This window comes from Mya arenaria, chromosome 8 (assembly GCF_026914265.1).
Source record: "Mya arenaria isolate MELC-2E11 chromosome 8, ASM2691426v1".
NCBI lineage: Eukaryota > Metazoa > Mollusca > Bivalvia > Myida > Myidae > Mya > Mya arenaria.
Window position 1 is genome coordinate 49,277,986 of NC_069129.1, and position 23,871 is coordinate 49,301,856.

The following is a 23,871-nucleotide window of genomic DNA, read 5'->3' on the forward strand; positions in this document are numbered from 1 at the left end:
GGATTTTTGAAAGAGAGAGAGATGGGGAAGGGATTATTATTATTATTATTATTATTATTATTATTATTATTATTATTATTATTATTATTTGGTTCTGCATATTTACATAATGATCGGTCAAAAAAGTCCGGAGATTGTTATTAGGAAAGATATCGAGTTTAATTTGAAAGAAATGAGCATAAAACACGGTATTTCTACCTTAAATATTTAAGCATTCACCGATGTTTTAATATGTTAGCGCTTTCCGCTATTTAATTCAAGGTTACAAGCTTGTTATCAGCAGATAATGTTTTCCATGCAATATTAAATAGTAGTTAAAGGTTTATCAGTCAAAATTAATGTTTGTTATACATGCTTATGTATTGATTTTGAATAAGAGTGTCACTTTAAATCGCATGTTTACAAACGTTTAAACATCGTGAATAAATACAAAGGTTATATTTGGACATGCGCAGTAGATGAAATGAATTTACTTCATTGTTGGTTTTGAAGATCAACAAAATAAAGGTAAATATAACTTGTATTTCTTTATTGAGAATTGCTTGATATAACCGACATTAAAAGCAGTTTTTTGTGGGGGTGGGGATAATAAAATAGCACATTTGAACGATCTTTAATGCTTTTCTAAATTAGAACAAAGATCACTACTTTCGTTTTGAAAATGATTCGTATCTAGACAAGACATTTTATTTTTGTCTAAGGTCAAATTTTTACTTGCTCGTACTGAATCTGTACGTTTTCATTTGAATAAAACAGTTAGCTTATAACAGTGATTCATATATTAGTTTGTTTACATAGATGGAGGTACCCGGAAAGAAGCGTGACCCTGACCTTGACAAGGGTTCCGCTGACGCCACGGTCTACTGCCAGCCGTGTGAAGAAGGCGGTAAACGCGCTGTGGCCCAGGGCTTCTGTCAGACCTGCGAGGAGTACATGTGCGCTCCCTGTGTCGAATACCATAAGAGATTGAAGATGTCTAGGAACCACATTTTGCTGTCCAAAGATAGGATGCCCTCCTTCTACCCGACAACGAAAAAATCAGCTATCGCCGACACGGATTATTGTAACAACCATCCGAAGGAGATGATCAAATTTTATTGCCCGACCCACGGAGACCTTGGCTGTGGTGATTGTGTCGTACTCGACCATCGCAACTGTAAAGTTGACTATATCGCTGATGTGGCTAAAGAATTCGTCACTGGAAAATCATTCAGAGAGCTGGAGCCATCGATTAAACGAGCTAAAGATATTTTATCCGGGTTTATAAGAAACGTCAAGGAGCTCTTTGGTGATGTCAAAAACCAGTCGAAGGTTGAGATAGATAAACTGCGGAAGTTCCGTGCAGAAATAAACACTTATCTAGACCGGCGCGAGAATGAGTTGCTCGACAACATCAAGAAGGTTAATACCGAGGATGAGAACGCGCTGTCTGCACTTAAGACCGATTGTGAGTTGACGAAAACCGGACTTGAGGCCATGAGGACGGAACTTACTTCCGGTGACGTCTCGGTCAATCAGCGGTACGTGGCATCAAGGAGAAGCCAGAAGGAGCTACGGAGAATTTATGATAATATGGAGAAGATGGCTGATAGGATGAACGCCCGGAAGTACCTGTTTACTAAGGACGCGGACACGGAGCGGCTACTGGGTTCGAAAAGGGGCCTTGGAACACTTGACGTTGCGGGAGAGTTTCGAAAGAATAGTATGTTTAAAAATCACTTTACATATTTAAGTATCACTTGACTCTAAAAAGGATAGCCTTGTAATTTTTTGAGGAAAACTCTATGTAATATCTCAATAATTTGTCCTTCTACTTATATTGAGTTCTTGTTCAAAATGGCCAAAGCTATTACTTAAATTATGACAGAGAAGTTTAACTTAAACTAAATGAAAACGTTTTAATATAAATTACTGATAATAAATACGTTTTTGCTGCAATCAATTCGGTAAACCCGCCTGGGCAAGTACACTGCAAGTACACTGTAAACAAACATAAATGGGCCTCGACGCGAATGCCAACGCAGCCCGTTTTTCCCATTCGGTATAAATTGGAATTTATCATAAAATCCATAGTTATTGGGCTTACTGTTAGACTATGTACATAAGCGTATTTGTAGCAACATTTTTACAGTGTCATTTAAATATATTTCAAGGTTTTCACAACACTCCGACCTTTTCTATCTAAAACAAAAAGAACTTTGATTTATATGTATTTTTCTGTTCGAAATACTATCTTTATGACTATTTTTACGGTTTTATAAAGGTGATCAGCTGACTCAAAGTAATGGTAATGCCCATTTTTAGTGCTGTGTCTTATATGCCCAACATTTGCACACCGGGAAAACATATCAACGGGATGCACATTTGGCCTTGGGGTATGTTTTTGACGAGTTTATATGACAATTGAGAAAAGTAAAAAAAAATCAATAAAAATCAAAAGTTATAAATAATTTGCCAAAACATTTCAACAGATTTTTTTTTATATATCAATGCGTTACTTTTATTGTTTTATGTCGAATATTCGAATTAAGACCCCCAAAATAGAAACACACGCTGGGACATAAGGCAAATTTGCCTCCGAAAGAAAACAAATGCATGTTTGCACTTATTTATCCCTGGGGTAAATCTTGTCACAATAATTTGGCTAAAATATCAAACTGACAGAAAAGACGTGTTAATAATGTGTTCATAAGATATACGGGGAAAATCGTACAGTGAATTTGTTTGCAGGCGTACTTAAGACGGGAACATAAAAATGATTATAACTCAACTTGTCAAATATAGCTTTTGGTGCTCACTCGGTGAATGTTATTGTATATTACACTAAAACCAAAAACACCTCTTTATCATTTATATTTATTACAGGGTGGCCGTGTCTTGTTTGTTTAATCTAAATTTTCTCATTGAAAAAAACACTTAAAATTGAAGCTGCACCTTTTTAAAAAAGGTTTAAACCATTGTCGCATTTAAGTTTATAAGACGAAAGTGAAAAAAAAAATAATCTAGTCCATTATTGTGTTCAGTTCCAGTTCCTGACCTATCTACTGTAACATGGAAGAATGGAGCAGACATCCACGTCAGAGCGCCACAAGGCCAGGAAACCTGCATTATTACCGGCCTCGCCCTGCTGTCTCCCGGTCTCTTCCTTCTGACTGACCACGGTAACAGCTGTGCCAAACTGGTGGACGCCACCACCCGCGCCGTCACGTCCCGACTCGAACTGCCAGGCGGGCCCTGGGACGTGTGTGCGCTTCCTGATGACCAGGCCGCTGTCACTCTCCCGTTTAAGTCCATGATACAACTGATGTCTACGAAAGGAGGGCAGTTGTCGCGTGGAAAGGAAATTAAAGTATCATTTGGGTGTTATGGTATTGCATACTACAACAATAGACCCGCGTATTGAAGTGATGACATTGGATGGGCTTATTACCAGTAAATTTCAAACAGTGTATGGAAGACAAACTTTCAAATGCCCATACTACCTGACTGTGTCAGCTTCCACACCACCGACCCTGTTCGTGTCTGACTACACTGCTGACACCGTCCTCCAGCTGTCTCTAGACGGGAAGGCCCTGCAAGAGTACAGTGACAATAAGCTCAAATATCCCAAGTCCGTGGTGGCGGTAGGTCCGGGTCAGCTGCTCGTGTGTGGGAATGGTAGCCACAACATGGTGCTGCTGACGGAGAGGGACGGCAAGATGGTGGAAATACTTGGACATAAGGACGGACTGTCTAAACCCTACTCTGTGTCCTTCTGTTCCGACACACGTACGATAGTTGTTGGGATGTACACGATTGACTCACTGAAGGTATTTAATCCAAACTGACAGTGTTTCTTCCTTTGTCGTGATTGATGTTTCTAAGGAAGAAATTACCATGCATTAAATGATATGTAAACAAATGTAAAGTAAATGCAATGGCATTTATTTTACAATTTAAGCTTGCAGTTTTGATTTGTTGTAACCTTGTGTTATCAAACTGAACAACCTTGATATTAAATGACATGTAAAATATATCGAATAAATATTAAGTGTATTTTGCAGATATGTTTTATTTAAGCAAGAAATAGAAAAACAAATTAGTGCTAATTTTGTAATAATATTATAACATTTTTTCAAGTAACTATAAAGGATGTTTTCAATGGAAATTTCCAAGTGAAAATCTAGCTTCCATTTGAATGGTAATTATGATAAAAAGATTTTAGACCTTCAAATTTAAGGTGACAAATAAAATGTATTTACATTTTTATATTATTCATCTTGAAACGTTTGACTAAGTGATTTTGCCTTTTTGTTTAAAATATATTTAATCATGGCATGAAAATAACCGAAAATTTAATTTAAACATTTGGATAAAAATGATTATTAACATGGCCATCCTTAAAAAATTGAATGTTTGCTGTAACGCGACCGACTCACGAAATTACCGCGACTCAACTTTTTTTTTAGGCCCTCCAGGACGAAATATTTTTTTTCGCATCTCCGAGCGTACGGAAAATAATCTTTCCGCTCATTATATTTTCTTTCCGCTCATTATTTTCCTTCGGCTCATTTATATTACGTCATGCGGTTGACTTTTGTTTTTATCGACAAAATGGCCGACGAAGGCGAGCGTGTAACCTTTGCGGTTACAGTTATCGAGAAAAAAAGGGGCCTGAAACCATATTCCATGCTCGAAACTCCATTAGAAAATTCAGCACAAACGAGTCCTGGTTTGATGTCTTTTCCGCTTTAACTGAAAATGTCGCAATTGACCCTGAAATAGATGAACATTTTGAGAAAATTGCGTCGGTGCAGGTGTCCTCGAATCTGGAAAATCCTACGCAATTCAGTCCAAATACTTACGATAAAATAAGTGTCTTATATGACTTTGACAAGACTCTGAAGTATGTCACGATCACAATTAAAACTACACCACAACAGGAAGAACAGTGTTCAGCTTCTGCACCAGCACTTCAAGCCCAAAATCCAGGTTTACAACACATTCATGGGTCATGATTTGTACATGATTTCTACAGCATTTTGGTCCCTCTTGCTGTTCTCAGTTACTGATAGGAGTATGGAAACTTTATAGAACTGGTAAACAACTCAGGATGACTGAGATTGCCCAGGAACATTGTGAGTAGGTTTCTAAAAATGTTACTCAAACAAAGCCAATAAACAAAAATGATGCAATGCATTAGACTTTATTAACAGGAAACTTATTTTGGATGTTCATTATAAATACCAAATTTATTATTATAATGTTCTGTAACTATTTATATTGTAATCCTAAGAGTTTGTTGTACAACTATGTAGACACACTGATGAAGTATCTAAGTCTGTGTCCATGGGATCTGTGTCAAGCAATCTGAAATGATAAGAAACTTATTTACTGAGTAATTTAAGGCACACAATGGGAAAAAAATCCCTACCTACCTATTCACTGTAAAAATGATGGGTAGCGTTACAGCAAACATACAATTTTTTAAGGATGGCCCAAGTCTTAAAGTGTCGGTTGAAACATCCTGTAAATATATGTTAGCTGACTTGGCTCTGTTATAATGTTATAGAACAACACTGTATTCTAAATGTTTCGATGAATTAATTTGTAGGGGTAAATAAACGTCTATTTTCTATATCAAGCAATAAACAATGAAAGAAACACAATGGCATGCCTCCAATATTAATTAATTTCAGGTCATCTTTTCAATCAATCTGATAAGTGGTTAGACTTCCATAGCAATTATTTTCACAAGGGCTTCATTATGGTAACTAGCAGGCGTCAACTGGACATTCCGAGAACCGCTAGAATGATCGCAGGATGGCTCAAAACCCGGCCGCGTCAAACAAGCAGACGGTTAAGTATGGTAACAGAGGCTCGCCTGCCAAGCGCTCAACATCAAAACGTACGTTTCGGGAAAAGGGTACTGGTTCTGTGGACTGCAGTCACTTCCATCTCATGTCACTTATGGCTTTTGAGAATTAGATTGAAATGAAACTTTACACATTTGCGACTCTAATATAAGAGTAATTAGAACACCACTGAGTTTGTTTCAGCTAAACAAGAAGTGTTTGAGGCTAATTTTCCCCTTTTGGTTTACCGCTTGTTGTGCATATGCTACAAAGCAACAGGGATAAATGCAAAAATAATTCGCTAACGTAAGCGACCATAGCATTACGACGCATGACATGTACTTGTACGTGTAGCTACGTGTATATGTGAATGTTGCAGTTGAGCTCAAAATTCGTTTGCTGCGAACTTCCCCTTTAACCATATACTTGTATCCTCGCTGATTATCATATAAATCACGTCTGTCATTATATCACACGTGCAAAGTACATATACCTTGATGACATTTTTGAAATTGCAGATAAGCATTCATTAATTTTTATATTAATCATAAAAAAATCACCTTTCGCGCATGTTTAAAGGTCCGCCTACTGTCACTCTTTCAATACACACAACCTGCGTATATTTTGCGTTGTCAATGCATCAGCCAATGAGGTTACATTTAAAGTTAGTAAGACGACCTGAAGTTATTTCTTTATGATTATAAAACTCGCTCGATTCGATCACTCCGCCCATTTGTATTCATAAATAAATACCTTATGTCATCAAACTATTACATAGAGTGGTTCTGAATGGATCGGAAGACAACCATTTTAAACGTGTATATAAGTTCCTATCCGTGTTTGAGTAACTTGTTCTGGAATTAAACGAAATCGATAATATAGCTAAAAGGGTAAGGGATAAGAATTCGTTGGGGTAAAAAGTAGTTAATACGAGATTTAAACGTGTTAATATGGTGAAATAAAGTTCTAGTCAAAGTTATGAAAACTTAAAGGGTGTCTTCTTTCAAGAAAAAATTGATGTAGCACATGTCAAGCAGCCTGTAAACACATGTACATCCGTATGTGTCTTCAAAACTAGGCTTCCAGCTTTAAGTTGAAGCACCAAAATTCTGACCTCGAATTCAGAGAAGAGTGTTTGCTTCGAAATATATATGTGCGATGTCATACAGCATAGTGTTGCTTATTTTCGCACTGGACAGGTCATACAATAAAGAATACGATTTGTTGATATAAAGGCCACGGGTTAACGTACTGAGGCTGAGTTTCAGTTTGCCCACAAATAAATAGAGGTGATTATGCTATATTCAGGCGATTTGAGAACCAGACCAAGCCGGAAAACTTTTGTGTCGATTATTGTGGGATTTTGGCCAACTTTGCAATGCAAGTTGTTTAAAAGAATTTACGCGTGACCATGTGACTATGGTGACCTATATAGGGTGGTAGGGGTATGCAACCTATATTGAAGAAATGGTTTTAAAAAAAATTCGGACTAAAAATATATTCTCTGGTCGGAGCATGCATTTTCCGACCGGAAAACTTTATTCTGCAGCCGGTGAAAATGTTCCAGTCGGAAACCTCTCTCTGCTGTCCGGCTAACTTTACACGCATCTCTAGAAAATAGAGTTTTTCAATCCTACCTTAAAACTGCACAAGCACAAATTGGCAGTTTTGACATATTTTTATTCATATGCATCTTGGAATGAGCTGTTTTTGCGAACATGTAAGATAAGAATGTTGTAAAATGGTCAGATCTCAGTTATGCATATTTACTTTTGTGAGGCATAGTGAGGCATTGTTAACGAGACAAAAGAGAAGGAAGTAAAAAGCAAGCAAAAACATTGCGATGAAATAATAAAAACATAAATAAAAAAATAAACTGTAACCTTTCCATATTGGACATACGCTATATAAAAAATGAACTGTTATATATGTTTGAGATACTCAAGAGACGCGCTTATCGAAATTGGCAAATTCCTTTCGTAAACAAATACAAACATCAAACATTAAGTCATGTCGGTCCATTTTAACATTCTGTCAGTTCAAACTTTGGGTAATTTCGGTCGATGTTCAGTTCTAACATTGCGTCATTTACATGACCTATATTTTTGCGTTTTCACTATAGGATGCAAACGGAATGCAGTACGTTTTATAATGACGTTAAAATAGAATTACTTGCAGAAGATTAATTGTTTTAATAACGATATTGCTATTCAAAATGCACAATCATGGAATCGCTTGCGTATCTTTATCTTATCTAACAAATTATATTTTGAATATGACATTATATTTCCTTACTAAAATTTCATCACTCTCATATTGAGACATTCCAGCCAGTTTATCATTCAAATATTGTGTCATTTCGGACCATTTATCATGGTAACATTGTGTAATTTAGGACCATTTACAATTCTAACATTTGGTTATTTTGGACCACTAGTCATTCTAATTTTTGTCATTTCCGACCATTTACCATTCCAACATATTGTCCTTTACCATCCTAGCAATGTGTCATTTCGGACCAATTATCTGACAAACTAACGTCCGAACCGGATTAAATCATTAAAGAACAAGTGAGAAAGGCACCAGCTAGAGATGGGCGTACAACTGAACCGATCGTGCAAGACAAAGAGTTCCCTCCCTTACCTTCAATTATTTCCTCCAAAATTGTTAATGTCCGACCTTAAACCATTCTAACATTTCGTTATTTGGGATTATTTGCCACATTGTGACATTTCGGCCGATTAACAACTTTTATATTGGGTGATTTAGGCACATTTACCATTATAAGATAAGGTCCAATTTGCGCATTTACCGGTCAGATTTAGATATCTTCCTAAAAGACCAAATTAATGTTGTAAAATAATTGTAAGTCCATGTACCAAAATCAATGGCTTACATATAAAGATTCTAATTTTTAGATCTTGGCGATCCTTAGCAAATTTTAAGGACATGCTCAATGCTGATAAGATTAGTTTAGATTAGACACACGAATCTGCGGCGGGTCCAGGAATTAAAGTTGAAATAAAGGGGACATAAGTAAGGGCTACAACCCATTGCAAGTGCATTTTGGGCGTTTTCTATTACTTTGTTCTCCTAGATGTAGGGGGCGGGGGTGGGGGGGGGGGGGGGTACCGCCTGCGCGGTAATCTCTTACTTCTTCAGAAATGCGCCTTATATGAGCGTTATTGAGCGTCATTAATACAACAGCTGCAAAAGCTTTTTGATCTATCTACCGCTGTTCATCTTGCGTTTTATTTTTGAGAGAAACAAAATGTAGAGAATAATCAGCGTTTGCTTTCTATCAGGATGAATAACTCCTCTCCTCATTCTGCCTAAGGATGTAACAGTTATTTCCCTTGTTCGGATATGATGATTACTCATCATAAGCATTTTGCGCGCTTTCCTCTTAAACTCGACCTCTGATGTTGAATCGGAGAAAATATTTAGTCACATAATTGATTCTTAGAAACCCGCTCAGTGTCTTCATAAAATAAATAGAGTTATCATAAATGAGGTTCCGAATGACACTGAATTATTAATAAAATAATACATGAGGTTATTCACATATATAAGTTGGCGCGTTCAGGTTACGGCTGTGGGGATTTATTAAACAAACATTATATGAATTCTTACAAGGATACAACTTATAAAGTATTATTTTGTTTTATAAATATTAAACAAATTAACCGTCCATACCATATATATAATAAAAGAGATTGTTAACCTACATTAACTCGAGGCCTCGTGTTAGTTAATATGGACTTCATTATCATTTAAATCAGTTTGCTACTTAAATTTCACAATGACATTGCATGATGTATTGTTAATGCGATTTAAATGGTAATAGGCATTATGAAAATTGGCAAGCTTTGTTATATATGTATATGTATTTATGAAATTCCTCTCAGTGTTTTAAAGCTGCACTCTCACAGATATACAATTTGTACAACTTTTTTTTATTTTTTTGTCTTGGAAAGAGCAAATTTTGCAATAAAAGATTGCTGACAAAAAATCAGATTGTAGTTTTCACATTTCCGTTAGAAAAATATTTAAAAGAAATTGAGATCTTAAATTTTGTCAGCAGTCCTGTATAACTGGTTTCCATGGATTTTCGCAAAAAAAATGGCTCGTTTAAAGACAAAACATAAAATGTTGTAAAAATGGCATATCTGTGAGAATGCAGCTTTAATGTTACACCATTGGGATCCTTATGTATTTCTTGTATGCATTGTTTGTTGATACCATACTTACCTTTACCCACTGACTTGTTGGTTGGTTGGGTTGGTTAGTTGGATGATTGGGTTGGTTGGTTGGTGGTTGTTTGGTTGGTCAGTTGATCGATACATGTTTGATAAATGCATAATAATATCTTTTAACTCATTCTTGAAGTATTTACATTAACAGGCGTAGTGTTAATATGTCAATATCGTAAACTTTGATACAATATTTCATGATTATAAATGTATAATGATTAACAATTTTGTTTAGTCAATTAGCCTGGTATATAATTACAGTCGAAACCCGTAAGCTCGATATCGCTTGGCTCGATTTTCTCGTTGGCTCGAACTTGATGTAAAGGACCGATTATGATTATTTGTTTGTAAGCAATACCGCTTAGCTCGATATTCGCAAGGTTCGAAGTTTTTCCAAGCAACGGGTTTCGAGTGTATGCTGTTTTCAGCATGTTTTCTCTTGCTGTTTTAAAATGACTCTAAAAGGTGTTTGTGGCGTGAGTGCATTCTTGCGTGCGTGCATGTGCGTGTGTGTGTTTCTATATATGTTTTAATTATATTGATTGCCAATATGCTTTGAAATTTGTTAAAAGAAAAATATGTCGCAAATAATGCTCTTTCGCCGTAAGAAGCGGTATTGAACATTGAAGTGAGTTTAGCCTTTGATTTACAGAATTCTGTGCGCAATCGATTATCTGGCGGGTTTTATTATTAAAATGAAGAAAAATAACCCAAATACTGTAGGCGTTTTACTAATGTTTGTTTAAATATAATTTATTCAACACAAATATCAAACATTGTAAGATAAATACCACACTACTATAAATAAGATATAATGAAGCGGATTAAAACGAAATCAGACCTTATAATGTTTCTCTCCGGATAGTTATACGTGCAATAAAGCGGTAATATCAACACCTTAGATTATAACAAATGTTTGAACAAGTTTTTAATATGTAACAATATACTTTGCATCCTATTTAGAAAGGGAGATTGGTTAAGGAAGGTGTAGAGGGATATGAAAGGTTTTCTGGTGGAAAAAGAAAGGGATGGGAAACGGAGGGGATATAGAAAGGAGAGGGACCAGGGAAAGATACAGGGATGGGGAAAGATAAAGTGATGGGGAAGGGAGAGGGATGGGGAAAGGGAGAAGGATGGGGTAAGGGAGAGGGATGGGGTAATGGAGAGGGATGCGGAAAGATAGAGGGATGGGGAAAGGGAGAGGGATGGGGAAAGGGGGAGGAATGGCAAAGGGAGAAGGATGGGGTAAGGGAGAAGGATGAGGTGAGGGAGAAAGATGGGGTAAGGGAGAGGGAGTGGGTAAGGGAGAGGGATGGGGAAAGATAGAGGGATGAACATTGGGGTGGTGGAGTAAGGGAATTAGTGGGATGGGGAAGGGAGAGGGATGGGGAAAGGAAGAAGGATGGGGTAAGGGAGAGGGATGGGGTAATGGAGAGGGATGCGGAAAGATAGAGGGATGGGGAAAGGGAGAGGAATGGGGAAAGGGGGAGGAATGACAAAGGGAGAAGGATGGGGTAAGGGAGAAGGATGAGGTGAGGGAGAAAGATGGGGTAAGGGAGAGGGAGTGGGTAAGGGAGAGGGATGGGGAAAGATAGAGGGATGGGGAATGGGATAAGGATAGGGAATGGGAGAGAGATGGGGAAAGGGAGAAGAATGGTGTAGGGAAAGGGATGGGTAAAGAGAGAGGGATGAAAATTGGGGTGGGGGAGTAAGGGAATTAGTGGGATGGGGAAGGGAGAGGGATGGGGAAAGGGAGAAGGATGGGGTAAGGGAGGGGGATGGGGAAAGATAGAGTGATGGGGAAAGGGAGAGGGATGGGGAAATGGGGAGAATGGGCAAAGGGAGAAGGATGTGCGAAGGGAGAAGGATGGGGTAAGGGAGAGGGATGGGGTAAGGGAGAGGGATTGGGAAAGATAGAGTGATGGGGAAAGGGAGAAAGATAGGGAAAGGGAGAGGGATGGGGAAAGGGAGAAGAATGGGGTAAGGGAGAAGGATTAGGTAAGGGAGAAGGATCGGGTAAGGGAGAGGGATTGGGTAAGGAAGAGGAATGGGGTAAGGGAGAGGGATTGACAAAGGGAGAAGGATGGGGAAAGGGAGAAGGATGGGGTAAAGGAGAGGGATGGGCAAAGGGAGAAGGATGGGGAAAGGGAGAAGAATGGGGTAAGGGAGAGGGATGGGAAAAGGGAGAGGGATGGGGTAAGGGAGAACGATGGGGTAAAGGAGAGGAATTGGTAAAGGGAGAGGGACGGGGAAAGATAGAGGGATGGGGATAGGGGAAGGATGGGCAAATGGAGAAGGATTGGGAAAGAGAGTGGGAAGGGGAAAGGGAGGGAGATGGGGAAAAAGAGAGGGATGGGGAAAAGGAGAGAGGTTTTGGAAAGGGAAGGAATGGGGAAAGGGAGAGGGATGGGCAAAGGGCAAAGGAGAGGCAAAGAGAGGGGGTTTGGCAATGGGAGAGTGATGGGGAATGCGAGTGGGAAGGGAAAAAGGAGAGGGATGGGGAAAGGAGAGGGATGGGGAAATGGGAGGGATTGGGAAAAGAGAGTGACGGAGAAAGGGATCGGTAAAAAAAGGAGGGAGATGGGGCAAGGTTGAGAGGATGGGAAGGGGAGAGCTCGGGAAAGGGGATGGGGTTAAGGGAGAGGGATGGGGAAAGGGTTAGGAAAGGGGAAAGGGTGCAGGGTGCGCTCATGTGGAGTTGAGTGGTTATGGGTCAATTGGGGAAAGTAAGAGGTATTGGGAAAGAGAGGGAAATGGTGTGAGGGATTGAGAAAGGGATGGAAAAAGAGGAGGTATTGGCAAGGTGTGATGAGAATTATAAGGAGAAGGATATGCAAAAGGACAAGGGATTGGGAAGGGGATAGTGACAGGGAAAAGGGATGTGGATGGGAAAGGGAGAGGGACAGTTAAGGTGGGTTGTGTGGGGAAAGAGACAGGGATCAGGAAAGAGAGAGAGAGGGATGGAAAAGGAAGAGGGATGGGGAAAGGAAGAGGACCGGGCGTGGGACAGTTGGATCGGGAAATGGTGAAGAATTGGGAAATGGATCGGGATTCGAAAAGGGGGAGGAATTTGGGGGAAAAAAACGGAATGGGGGGAATGAAGGTGATGAGAAAAGGGAAAGGAGTGGGGAATGGGACAGAAATGGGTAAAGTGAGAGTGATGAGAGGAAAGAGAGGGATAAAACAAATAAGAGGGATTGGGAAAGATCGATGGATGTCGAAATGGAGAAGAATGGTGAAAGGGTGAGGAATGGGGAAAGGGATATGGATGGTTAGGGAAATGGACTGGAAAAGACAGAGTGATAGGGAAAAGGAGATTGGTGCGAAAAAGAAGAGGGATGGGAAAGGGTGATAGAAGAGTAAATGGTGAGAGATGGTCAAACGGGAGGTTGGATGGGAAAAGGGTGAGAAATTAGGAAAGAGAGAGAGATGGGAAAGGGATTATTATTATTTTTATTATTGTTATTTGTTTTTATTTGTTATTATTTTTTATTATTATTATTATTATTATTATTATTATTATTATTATTATTTATTTTTTTTATTTTATTTTTTTTATTTTTTTTATTATTATTTTTTTATTATTATTATTATTATAATTATAATTATTATTCGGTTCTGCCTATTAACATAATGATCGGTCAATAAAATCCGGAGATGTTTATATTAGGAAAGATATCGAGTTTAATTTGAAAGAAATTAGCATAAAACACGATATTTTTACCTTATGAGACTAAAATAGACCAAAGTAAATATTTAAGCATTCACCAATGAGTTAATATTTTAGCGCTTGCCGCTATTAAATTCAAGGTTAGCTTGTTATTAGCAGATGATATTTTCCATGCAATATTAAGTAAGTAGTTAAAGGTTTTTCAGTCAAAATTAATGTTTGTTATAAATGCGTATGTATTGATTTTGAATAAGAGTGTCACTTTAAATCGCATGTTTACAAACGTTTAAACATCGTGAATATATACAAAGGTTATATTTGGACATGCGCAGTACTTAGATGAAATGAATTTACTTCATTGTTGGTTTTGAAGATCAACAAACTAAACGTAAATATAACTTGTATTTCTTTATTGAGAATTGCTTGATATAACCGACATTAAAAGCAGTTTTTTGTGGGGGGTGGGGATAATAAAATAGCACATTTGAACGATCTTTAATGCTTTTCTAAATTAGAACAAAGATCACTACTTTCGTTTTAAAAATGATTCGTATAGACAAGACATTTTATGTTTGTCTAAGGTCAAATTTTTACTTGCTCGTACTGAATCTGTACGTTTTCATTTGAATAAAACAGTTAGCTTATAACAGTGATTCATATATTAGTTTGTTTACATAGATGGAGGTACCCGGAAAGAAGCGTGACCCTGACCTTGACAAGGGTTCCGCTGACGCCACGGTCTACTGCCAGCCGTGTGAAGAAGGCGGTAAACGCGCTGTGGCCCAGGGCTTCTGTCAGACCTGCGAGGAGTACATGTGCGCTCCCTGTGTCGAATACCATAAGAGATTGAAGATGTCCAGGAACCACATTTTGCTGTCCAAAGATAAGATGCCCTCCTTCTACCCGTCAACGAAGAAATCAGCTATCGGCGACACGGATTATTGTAACAACCATCCGAAGGAGATGATCAAATTTTATTGCCCGACCCACGGCGACCTTGGCTGTGGTGATTGTGTCGTACTCGACCATCGCAGCTGTAAAGTTGACTATATCGCTGATGTGGCTAAAGAATTCGTCACTGGAAAATCATTCAGAGAGCTGGAGCCATCGATTAAACGTGCTGAAGATCTTTTATCCGGGTTTATTAGTAACGTAAAGGAGCTTTTTGGTGATGTCAAAAACCAGTCTAAGGTTGAGATAGATAAACTGAGGAAGTTCCGTGCAGAAATAAACACTTATCTAGACCGGCGCGAGAAGGAGTTGCTCGACAACATCGAGAAGGTCAAGACCGAGGATGAGAACGCGCTGACTGCACTTAAGACCGATTGTGAGTTGACGAAAACCGGACTTGAGGCCATGAGGACGGAACTTACTTCCGGTGACGTCTCGGTCAATCAGCGGTACGTGGCATCAAGGAGAAGCCAGAAGGAGCTACGGAGAATTTATGATAATATGGAGAAGATGGCTGATAGGACGAACGCCCGGAAGTACCAGTTTACTAAGGACGCGGACACGGAGCGGCTACTGGGTTCGAAAAAGGGCCTTGGAACACTTGACGTTGCGGGAGAGTTTCGAAAGAATAGTATGTTTAAAAATCACTTTACATATTTAAGTATCACTTGACTCTAAAAAGGATAGCGTTGTAATTTTTTGAGGAAAACTCTATGTAATATCTCAATAATTTGTCCTTCTACTTATATTGAGTTCTTGTTCAAAATGGCCAAAGCTATTACTTAAATTATGACACAGAAGTTTAACTTAAACTAAATGAAAACGTTTTAATACAAAATTACTGATAATAAATACGTTTTTGCTGCAATCAATTCGGTAAACCCGCCTGGGCAAGTACACTGCAAGTACACTGTAAACAAACATAAATGGGCCTCGACGCGAATGCCAACGCAGCCCGTTTTTCCCATTCGGTATAAATTGGAATCCATAGTTATTGGGCTTACTGTAAGTCTGGGTTCCAAGGCAGAAAAATGTGAAAAATAAGGAAATTTACTGCACCCCTCTGCTATACAAAATAATTTGGTATCAAATTGTAGGTTAAAGTCTATAGATTATGATAAGTGCGTTTGGCCACTTGGGGGCTCTCGCGAAAAGGAAATATCCAAGATGGCGCCCAAGATGGCCGCCATTAATTGCCATTTCAGTAAAAATACTATGTTCGAATAGCTATTTTCATTAAATAAATAAGAAAAAATGTTCACATGGATATTACTTTTCTCATAATGTACTTCAAATTGACATATAACCTTAAATAAGTCAAGGTCATTGTCAAGGTCATTTTCAAGGTCAAAGTATAAAAAATGCCCTAAAATTCTATTTTTCCCGTTCACTTTTCTTCTTTTTTAATTCATTTATGTTAAGTGTGTGTCAAAAAGTGCGGGCAGAATTGTAAATTGTATGTTCCTTCATTTAAAACAATATTTTAGGATATAGCTTCTATATTTTTTGAAAACGCCAAGGGTTCATACTATAATAGCATGCCAAAGGTGGTCGCAAGATTGCTATTGCTGTAAGAGTCTTATAGCAAACTGTGCTAGTGTTACTCTGAAAGTCTAAATGCATGGCTTGTATCTATTAAATTGTGTGCTTTATGTTGACATATCCATCTGACCTCTACCATGTCAAGTTTAAGCTTATTTCAGCCATTTCAAGGTCATGGTCATTTCAAGTTCAAGATATGCAAAATAACTCAAAATATGTTTTTTTATATACTTTTTTCCATTTTCATTTCAATTTACATTTAGTATGTGTCAAAAGGCGTAGACAGAATTGTTAATTATATGTTCCCTCATTTAAAACAATTGTTTAGGGTATAGCTTTTTTATTTTTTGAAACCGCCACCGCCAAGGATCATACCGTTAGAGTGTGCCAATTAAAGGTGATCGCAAGATTGTTATTGCTGAACGAGTCTTATGGCAAGTTGTGCTAGTGTAACAGTCAATTAATATGTATATCTTAATTCATGGCATGTATCAATTTCATACTGTGCTTCATGTTGACATACTTATCTGATTGCTTCAAGGTCAAGGTCAGTTCAAGGTCAAAATATATTGAAACACAAACTGTTGAGAATATTGATATTTTTGCCTTTTTATTTTTTAAATTTTGTTAATTAATTCGTGTTTGCAGAAAAGTAATTGATAGTTTTCTCTATTTTGATCTCTGTTCAGTTACTTTTGAGTGAAGTGTTTTAAAGATGATATGGAGACAACTAGGGGTCGTCCTTGTACATGTTACCCAAGGCAGTTACAACAATTTGTTGATTCCAAGAGATTTCATTATTAGTACATTGTAACTGTTTCATTTTTAAACATATGTGCATACGAATAGATGTTAACTATTTTATAAAGTAGTTCACATTGAAATACAAAATTAAGCTTTTCAAAATCAAAGTCAAACTCATTTGAATGTCATTTGAATGTCAAAATGCAAATATGTTCAATATCGACGTTGTTATTATTTAATTTATTTATATTTTGGTTAAATTTGATCTAAAAACGTCTATACATTACCAAAATCACCAAGCAGTTTTAACCATATAGTTAATATATTTCCCATTTTAAAAGTCAAGTCAACCAGAAAATGTCCCTTCTTGAGCCAATTTAAACATGCTACATGACATATATTTTTATGAGTCCCATGTAAGCACATCCAGCCTTTTCAAGTCCATCAAATGTTTTGCCAACTTAATGTATTGATATCATAATCCAAAATCAGTTCGTTCTAGATATAATACCTGCTAAGCAGGCCATAAAGTGTTTATATAGAAGCCTACTGAATGCCCGACACCCCATTATGGCTCATTTTGTGCCCTTCTAAGCGCCAAAAAAAGAATCCACATGACACAAAAGGTCCCCAACAGCCCTCTGAATGATTGCAATAAAGCCCATTTTGTACCTTTCTTACTACAGAAGGGTTCGTCAAGAGCTCAAAAATCACTATTATGGTAACAGACAAACGCTTTCATTATCAAATAAACACATACGGGCTCTACGAAACCCAAGCCAGTGGTCATTCAACCGTTTTTGGGCTGTAACCTAACCAAATCTTCCAGACCATCATCACACTATGGCTGTTCGCAAGTCCACTTTGTGTCCAATAAACTTTTTTCATTTCTGATATCTGCCAACTATAGACCGTATGAAGCCAATCGAGTGTCAAGTGATCCATAAAGTTGCCATATTCAAGACCATGTAGGTTCTATACGAGCCGAAACAGTACCAGTACCAGTGTATAGTCAAGCATATCAATAGGTTAAAACTCAATAGGTCTATAATTAAGTAGGTTCAATTATCTATCAAGTCAATTGTGACTACAATAATGCTTATTTAGAGCCAAACATACCCATGTGTAGCTCTAATTAAGCCTACTAAGTGTCAAGCAGACCACATTTGGCAACCATTAAGCCCGTTTAGATCCAAACAAACCCATGTGAAGCTCTAAATAAGCTTACACAGTACCCATTAGGCCACATTTTGGCAAATATGAAGCCAGTTTAGATAAAAACAAACCCATGTGCAGCACTTAGTAAGCTTGCCCAGTGTGAAATAGACTCCATTTTGGAAACCATAAAGCCCGTATAGATCCAAGCAAACCCATTTGAAGCTTTAAATAAGCATACACCGTGCTCTTAAGACCACATTTTGGAAACCATTAAGCCCATTTAGATAAAACCAAACCCATGTTCAGCTCTAAGTAAGCCTACTCAGTGTCAAATAGACCACATTTAGAAACCATTAAGCCCATTCAGAACCAATCACACCCATGTGAAGCTCTCATTCAACCTACTCAGTGTCATAAAAATACACATTTGGCAACCATTAAGCCTATTTAGAGCCAAACAAAACTATGTGCAGCTCTAAATAAGCTTACCCAGTACCCATTAGACCACATTTTGGCAAATATGTGCAGCACTGAGTAAGCATTCTCAGTGTCAAATATACCCAATTTTGGAAACCATAAAGCCCATTTAGATCCAAACAAATCCATTTGAAGCTCTAACTAAGCATACACAGTGCCCATTAGACCACATTTTGGCAAATATGTGCAGCACTGAGTAAGCATTCTCAGTGTCAAATGGACCACATTTGGGAAACCATAAAGCCCATTTAGATCCAAACAAATCCATTTGAAGCTCTATGTAAGCCTACTCAGTGTCAAATGGACCACATTTTGGAAACCATAAAGCCCATTTAGATCCAAACAAACCCATGTGCAGCTCTATGTAAGCCTACTCAGTGTCAAATGGACCACATTTTGGAAACCATAAAGCCCATTTAGATAAAAACAAACATATGTGCAGCTCTAAGTCAGCATACACAGTGCCCATTAGACCACATTTTGGAAAATATTAAGCCCGTTAAGATCAAAACAAACCAATGTGCAGCTGTAAATTAGCATATAAAGTACGCATTAGACTACAGTTTGGCAAATATAAAGCCTGTTTGGAGCCAAACAAACTCATGTGCAGCACTGAGTTAGCCTACTCAGTGTCAAATAGACCACATTTTGGAAACCATAGAGCCCATTTAGATCCAAACAAACCCATGTGAAGCTCTAAGTAAGCATACACAATGCCATTAAGACAACATATTCGGAACGATATAGTGTATTTAGAGCAAAACAAACCCAAGCAAGACACATAACAGGAGATTCATATTTATATGATATGATATATTTGTCCAATGAAATCGGAAGTTTGTTCTTCGTTTTAAATTAACTTGTATATCCTATAAGTTTTTTTACGTATTTGACTAGTTTCCCTTCATTCCACATTTTTATTCAAAACATTCGACCACCTTTAATTAAGAACTGCTTTCTCTTTACACATTAGTATAAATTAAATAAAATGAAGTAGAAATACAGAATTTGGCAATATTTTTTAACCAAACTGAACTTGAAATATCTTCAAAACGATAAAACTAGTTTATAGATTGGCAATCTCTAAGAGTAAGGTATGTATTAGTGTATCATCAACCTTATATATATTTCAATAATTAGTGTAGATGGTGACCAATTTGTTGTCAAGGAAAAATGTCATTAAATATCATGTATATAAGTGAATTGCTTATTTTATTTACTTGACTCAAGTTACTCTATGGTTAGGATCCGCCTACTGGTTACCGTTCAGATTTCGGAGTTATTTTATAGACGAAAACAAAGAAACACTCAAACAAGGTACAATTTTGTGTTATGACCTTATAATAACCCTTTTATATATATATATATAATATATATATTCATGATATTTAGTTCTGCAATCACACGTTGTAAATGAACATGCGATAGTAAACTTTAAAAAGAGAAGAAAATAGAAAATAGACTTAATATCTTAAAGATACAATTTTTTTGCGTATTTGTATTTTGACCTTGAAATGAACTTGAACTTGACATTGAAGAGATCATTCACGCATGGTAACATGAAACACATTATGAAATAGATGCATTCAATGCATTTAGATATACTATTGACTAAGACTTAGAGTGTAACACTTGCACAATTTGCCTTATTATTAAGACTCTTACAGCAATATCAACACTTTTGGCACTCTGTAATAGTATTAAATCTGCACCTATTCAACAAAATCTAAAACCTTTACGTAATTAATATGTTTAAAATGTAGGACGATACAAATTGCAGTTCTGCGGCCTCTTTTTGACACAAACTACACATAAATTAAAAAAAAAAATCAACAATATTGCAGGAAAAAAATCAATTTTTCGGGTACATTTTATTATTTGACCTTGAAAAAAATGACCTTGACCTTGAAGTAGTTAAGGCTGTATGTCAATTTGAAGAACATTATGAGAGGAGTCATATCCACGAGAATGTTTCTCCATATATTCAAACATTACATTTTTACCGAATTAGCAATTTATAATAGCCATCTGTTTTTATCATTTTTTGCTTATTCTGAATAGTGACTGTTTGTACGCCATTTTGAATATCTCCATGGAAACAGCATATAGGGTGCATTCAAAATAAAATATTGAAAGAACATACATAGCAGTTCATTTTGGTATATAAATAAGCTTGATACACATTATCATTTTTAAATAATAAAAGAAAGAAGCCAGTCCGATAGTGTATTTTTCTCACAATTTACATTTTGACCTCTAAAATGACCTTGACCTTTAAAATATAAAAATGTAAATAAACTTAAATCTGAACAGTAGTGAGTGTATGTATATATTTAAAAGTGATTTGGTTTTAATATTTACTTTCAAAATATCTTATCAACCTATTATTTGATTATTTCTCATATTACAAATTTTGGCGGCCATTTTGAACGCCATCTTGAATTTAGCGAATTCGCAAGAGCCGCCATGTGGCCAAAGGCACTTTTCATTAACAATAGACATTCTCCTAACACGACATATAAAAATAATTTGTATAGCATGCCGGACACTTTTTTCTCAAAAAATGAGGACTTGGAACCCGGACTATGTACATAAGCGTATTTGTACCAACATTTTTACAGTGTCATTTAAATATATTTCAAGGTTTTCACAACACTCTGACCTTTTCCATCTAAAACAAAAAGAACTTTGATTTATATGTATTTTTCTGTTCGAAATACTATCTTTATGACTATTTTTACGGTTTTATAAAGGTGATCAGCTGACTCAAAGTAATGGTAATGCCCATTTTAAGTGCTGTGTCTTATATGCCCAACATTTGCACCCCGGGAAAACATATCAACGGGATGCACATTTGGCCTTGGGGTATGTTTTTGACGAGTTTATATGACAATTGAGAAAAGTAAAAAAAAATCAATAAAAATCAAAAGTTATAAATAATTTGCCAAAACATTTCAACAGATTTTTTTTTATATATCAATGCGTTACTTTTATTGTTTTATGTCGAATATTCGAATTAAGACCCCCAAAATAGAAACACACGCTGGGACATAAGGCAAATTTGCCTCCGAAAGAAAACAAATGCATATTTGCGCTTATTTATCCCTGGGGTAAATCTTGTCACAATAATTGGGCTAAAATATCAAACTGACAGAAAAGACGTGTTAATAATGTGTTCGTAAGATATACGGGGAAAATCGTACAGTGAATTTGTTTGCAGGCGTACTTAAGACGGGAACATAAAAATGATTATAACTCAACTTGTCAAATATAGCTTTTGGTGCTCACTCGGTGAATGTTATTGTATATTACACTAAAACCAAAAACACCTCTTTATCATTTATATGTATTACAGGGTGGCCGTGTCTTGTTTGTTTAATCTAAATTTTCTCATTGAAAAAACACTTAAAATTGAAGCTGCACCTTTTTAAAAAAGGTTTAAACCATTGTCGCATTTAAGTTTATCAGACGAAAGTGAAAAAAAAAATCTAGTCCATTATTGTGTTCAGTTCCAGTTCCTGACCTCTCTACTGTGACATGGAAGAATGAAGCAGACATCAATGTCAGAGCGTCACAAGACCAGGAAACCTGCATTATTATCGGCCTCGCCCTGCTGTCTCCCGGTATCTTCCTTCTGACTGACCACGGTAACAGCTGTGCCAAACTGGTGGACGCCACCACCCGAACCGTCACGTCCCGACTCGAACTGCCAGGCATGCCCTGGGACGTGTGTGCGCTTCCTGATGACCAGGCCGCCGTCACCCTTCAGAAAAAATCCATAATTCAGTTCCTGTCTACGAAAGGAGGACAGTTGTCTCTTGGAAGGGAAATTAAAGTATCACCTGACTGTCGTGGTATTGCGTATAACAGCAATAGATTATACGTGTCTTACTCATCAAACCCGCGTATTGAGGTGATGGCATTGGATGGTCATATTTTAAGTACATTTCAAACAGTTGATGGAAGACAACTTTTCCAATGCCCAATATATCTGACTGTGTCAGCTTCCACACCACCGACCCTGTACGTGTCTGACAGCACTGCCCACGCCGCCCTCCAGCTGTCTCTAGACGGGAAGGTGCTACGAGAGTACAGTGACAAGAAGCTCGAATATCCCAAATCCGTGGTGGCGGTAGGTCCGGGTCAGCTGCTCGTGTGTGGGCCGACCACTAACAACGTGATGCTGCTGACGGAGAGGGACGGCAAGATGGCGGAAATACTGGGACGGAAGGACGGACTTGCCATTCCCTACTCTGTGTCCTTCTGTCCCCACACACGTACACTAGTTGTCGGGATGTACGGAAATGACTCATTGAAGGTGTTTAGTGCAAACTGACAGTGTTTCTTTCTTAGTCATGATTGTTGTTTCTTAGGAAAAAATTACCATGCATTAAATAACCTTTAAACAACTGAAAAGTAAATGCAAAAACATTTATTTTACAATTTCAGCTTGCGGTTTTGATTTGTTTTTTTGTAACCTTGTGTTATCAAACTGAATAACCATTTATATTAAATGACATGTACAATATATCGAATAAATATTAAGTGTAATTTTGCAGTTATGTTTAGCAAGAAAAAGAAAAACAAATTAGTGTAAATATTGTAGTAGTATCATTACCTTTTTTCAAGTAACTATAAAGGATGTTTTCAATGGAAATTTCCAAGTGTAAATCCAGCTTCCATTTGAAATGTAAAAGTGATAAAAAGATTTTATACCTTCAATTTTAAGGTATCTAATAAAATGTATTTACATATTTTGAGTAATTACGTATCTTGAGACGCAAAATTGGTATTGCCTTTTTATTAAAATTGTATGTCATATTTCTTCATTTAACCATGTCCTGAAAATAACCAAAGATTTCACTTAAACATTTTAAATAAAAAATGTTTATAAACAAATCTTAAAGTGACGGTTAAGAAATCCTGTAAATATATGATAGCTGATTGGGCTCTGTATTTATGTTAAAGAATCACACTGTGTTCTTAATGTTTCGATGATTTGGTCCTAATAAACGTCTATTATTCATATCAAGCAATAATCAATAAAGAAAGGCAATGACCTGTCGCAAATACGAATTCATTTATGTTAGGGCCATCATTTAAATCTATCAGATTAGTGGTAAAAATTCCACAGTGGTTAATTTCATAATAGCTTCATTATGGCAGGTGTCAATGGGATAATCCGAGAATAGCTAGAAGGGTCGCAGAATGACTCATATACTTACATAATTTCCACCGCCCC

General features: G+C 37.1%; 5 protein-coding genes across 7 annotated transcripts; all 5 read left to right on the forward strand.

The window, feature by feature from the left end:
- The first annotated feature begins 355 nt into the window (after window positions 1–355).
- Window positions 356–3,408, forward strand: LOC128242784 (uncharacterized). Of its 2 annotated transcripts, none has more exons than XM_052960111.1 (3): window positions 356–507; window positions 799–1,702; window positions 3,024–3,408. In XM_052960111.1, exons 2-3 carry the CDS (start codon window positions 799–801, stop codon window positions 3,401–3,403), a joined length of 1,284 nt encoding a protein of 427 aa, XP_052816071.1. In that variant the 5' UTR covers window positions 356–507; the 3' UTR covers window positions 3,404–3,408. The 2 variants fall into 2 exon arrangements, with proteins under 2 accessions (XP_052816071.1, XP_052816072.1); XM_052960112.1 differs by lacking the exon at window positions 356–507 and adding an exon at window positions 552–579.
- Window positions 3,408–5,814, forward strand: LOC128242786 (uncharacterized). Its single transcript, XM_052960114.1, has 2 exons — window positions 3,408–3,809; window positions 5,679–5,814. The coding sequence occupies exons 1-2, from the start codon at window positions 3,408–3,410 to the stop codon at window positions 5,709–5,711; spliced, it is 435 nt and encodes a 144-aa protein (XP_052816074.1). The 3' UTR covers window positions 5,712–5,814.
- A 5,353-nt stretch (window positions 5,815–11,167) lies between these two features.
- Window positions 11,168–12,360, forward strand: LOC128244320 (uncharacterized). The gene is made up of 2 exons (XM_052962335.1): window positions 11,168–11,368; window positions 12,109–12,360. The coding sequence occupies exons 1-2, from the start codon at window positions 11,168–11,170 to the stop codon at window positions 12,358–12,360; spliced, it is 453 nt and encodes a 150-aa protein (XP_052818295.1).
- A 15-nt stretch (window positions 12,361–12,375) lies between these two features.
- LOC128244321 (zinc finger CCCH domain-containing protein 13-like) lies at window positions 12,376–13,237 on the forward strand. Its single transcript, XM_052962336.1, has 2 exons — window positions 12,376–12,650; window positions 13,018–13,237. The coding sequence occupies exons 1-2, from the start codon at window positions 12,376–12,378 to the stop codon at window positions 13,235–13,237; spliced, it is 495 nt and encodes a 164-aa protein (XP_052818296.1).
- A 772-nt stretch (window positions 13,238–14,009) lies between these two features.
- On the forward strand, window positions 14,010–23,356 carry LOC128242783 (uncharacterized). Of its 2 annotated transcripts, none has more exons than XM_052960110.1 (3): window positions 14,010–14,145; window positions 14,436–15,339; window positions 22,145–23,356. In XM_052960110.1, exons 2-3 carry the CDS (start codon window positions 14,436–14,438, stop codon window positions 22,963–22,965), a joined length of 1,725 nt encoding a protein of 574 aa, XP_052816070.1. In that variant the 5' UTR covers window positions 14,010–14,145; the 3' UTR covers window positions 22,966–23,356. The 2 variants fall into 2 exon arrangements, with proteins under 2 accessions (XP_052816070.1, XP_052816068.1); XM_052960108.1 differs by having other exon boundaries at window positions 22,139–23,348.
- The last annotated feature ends 515 nt before the right edge of the window (window positions 23,357–23,871 follow it).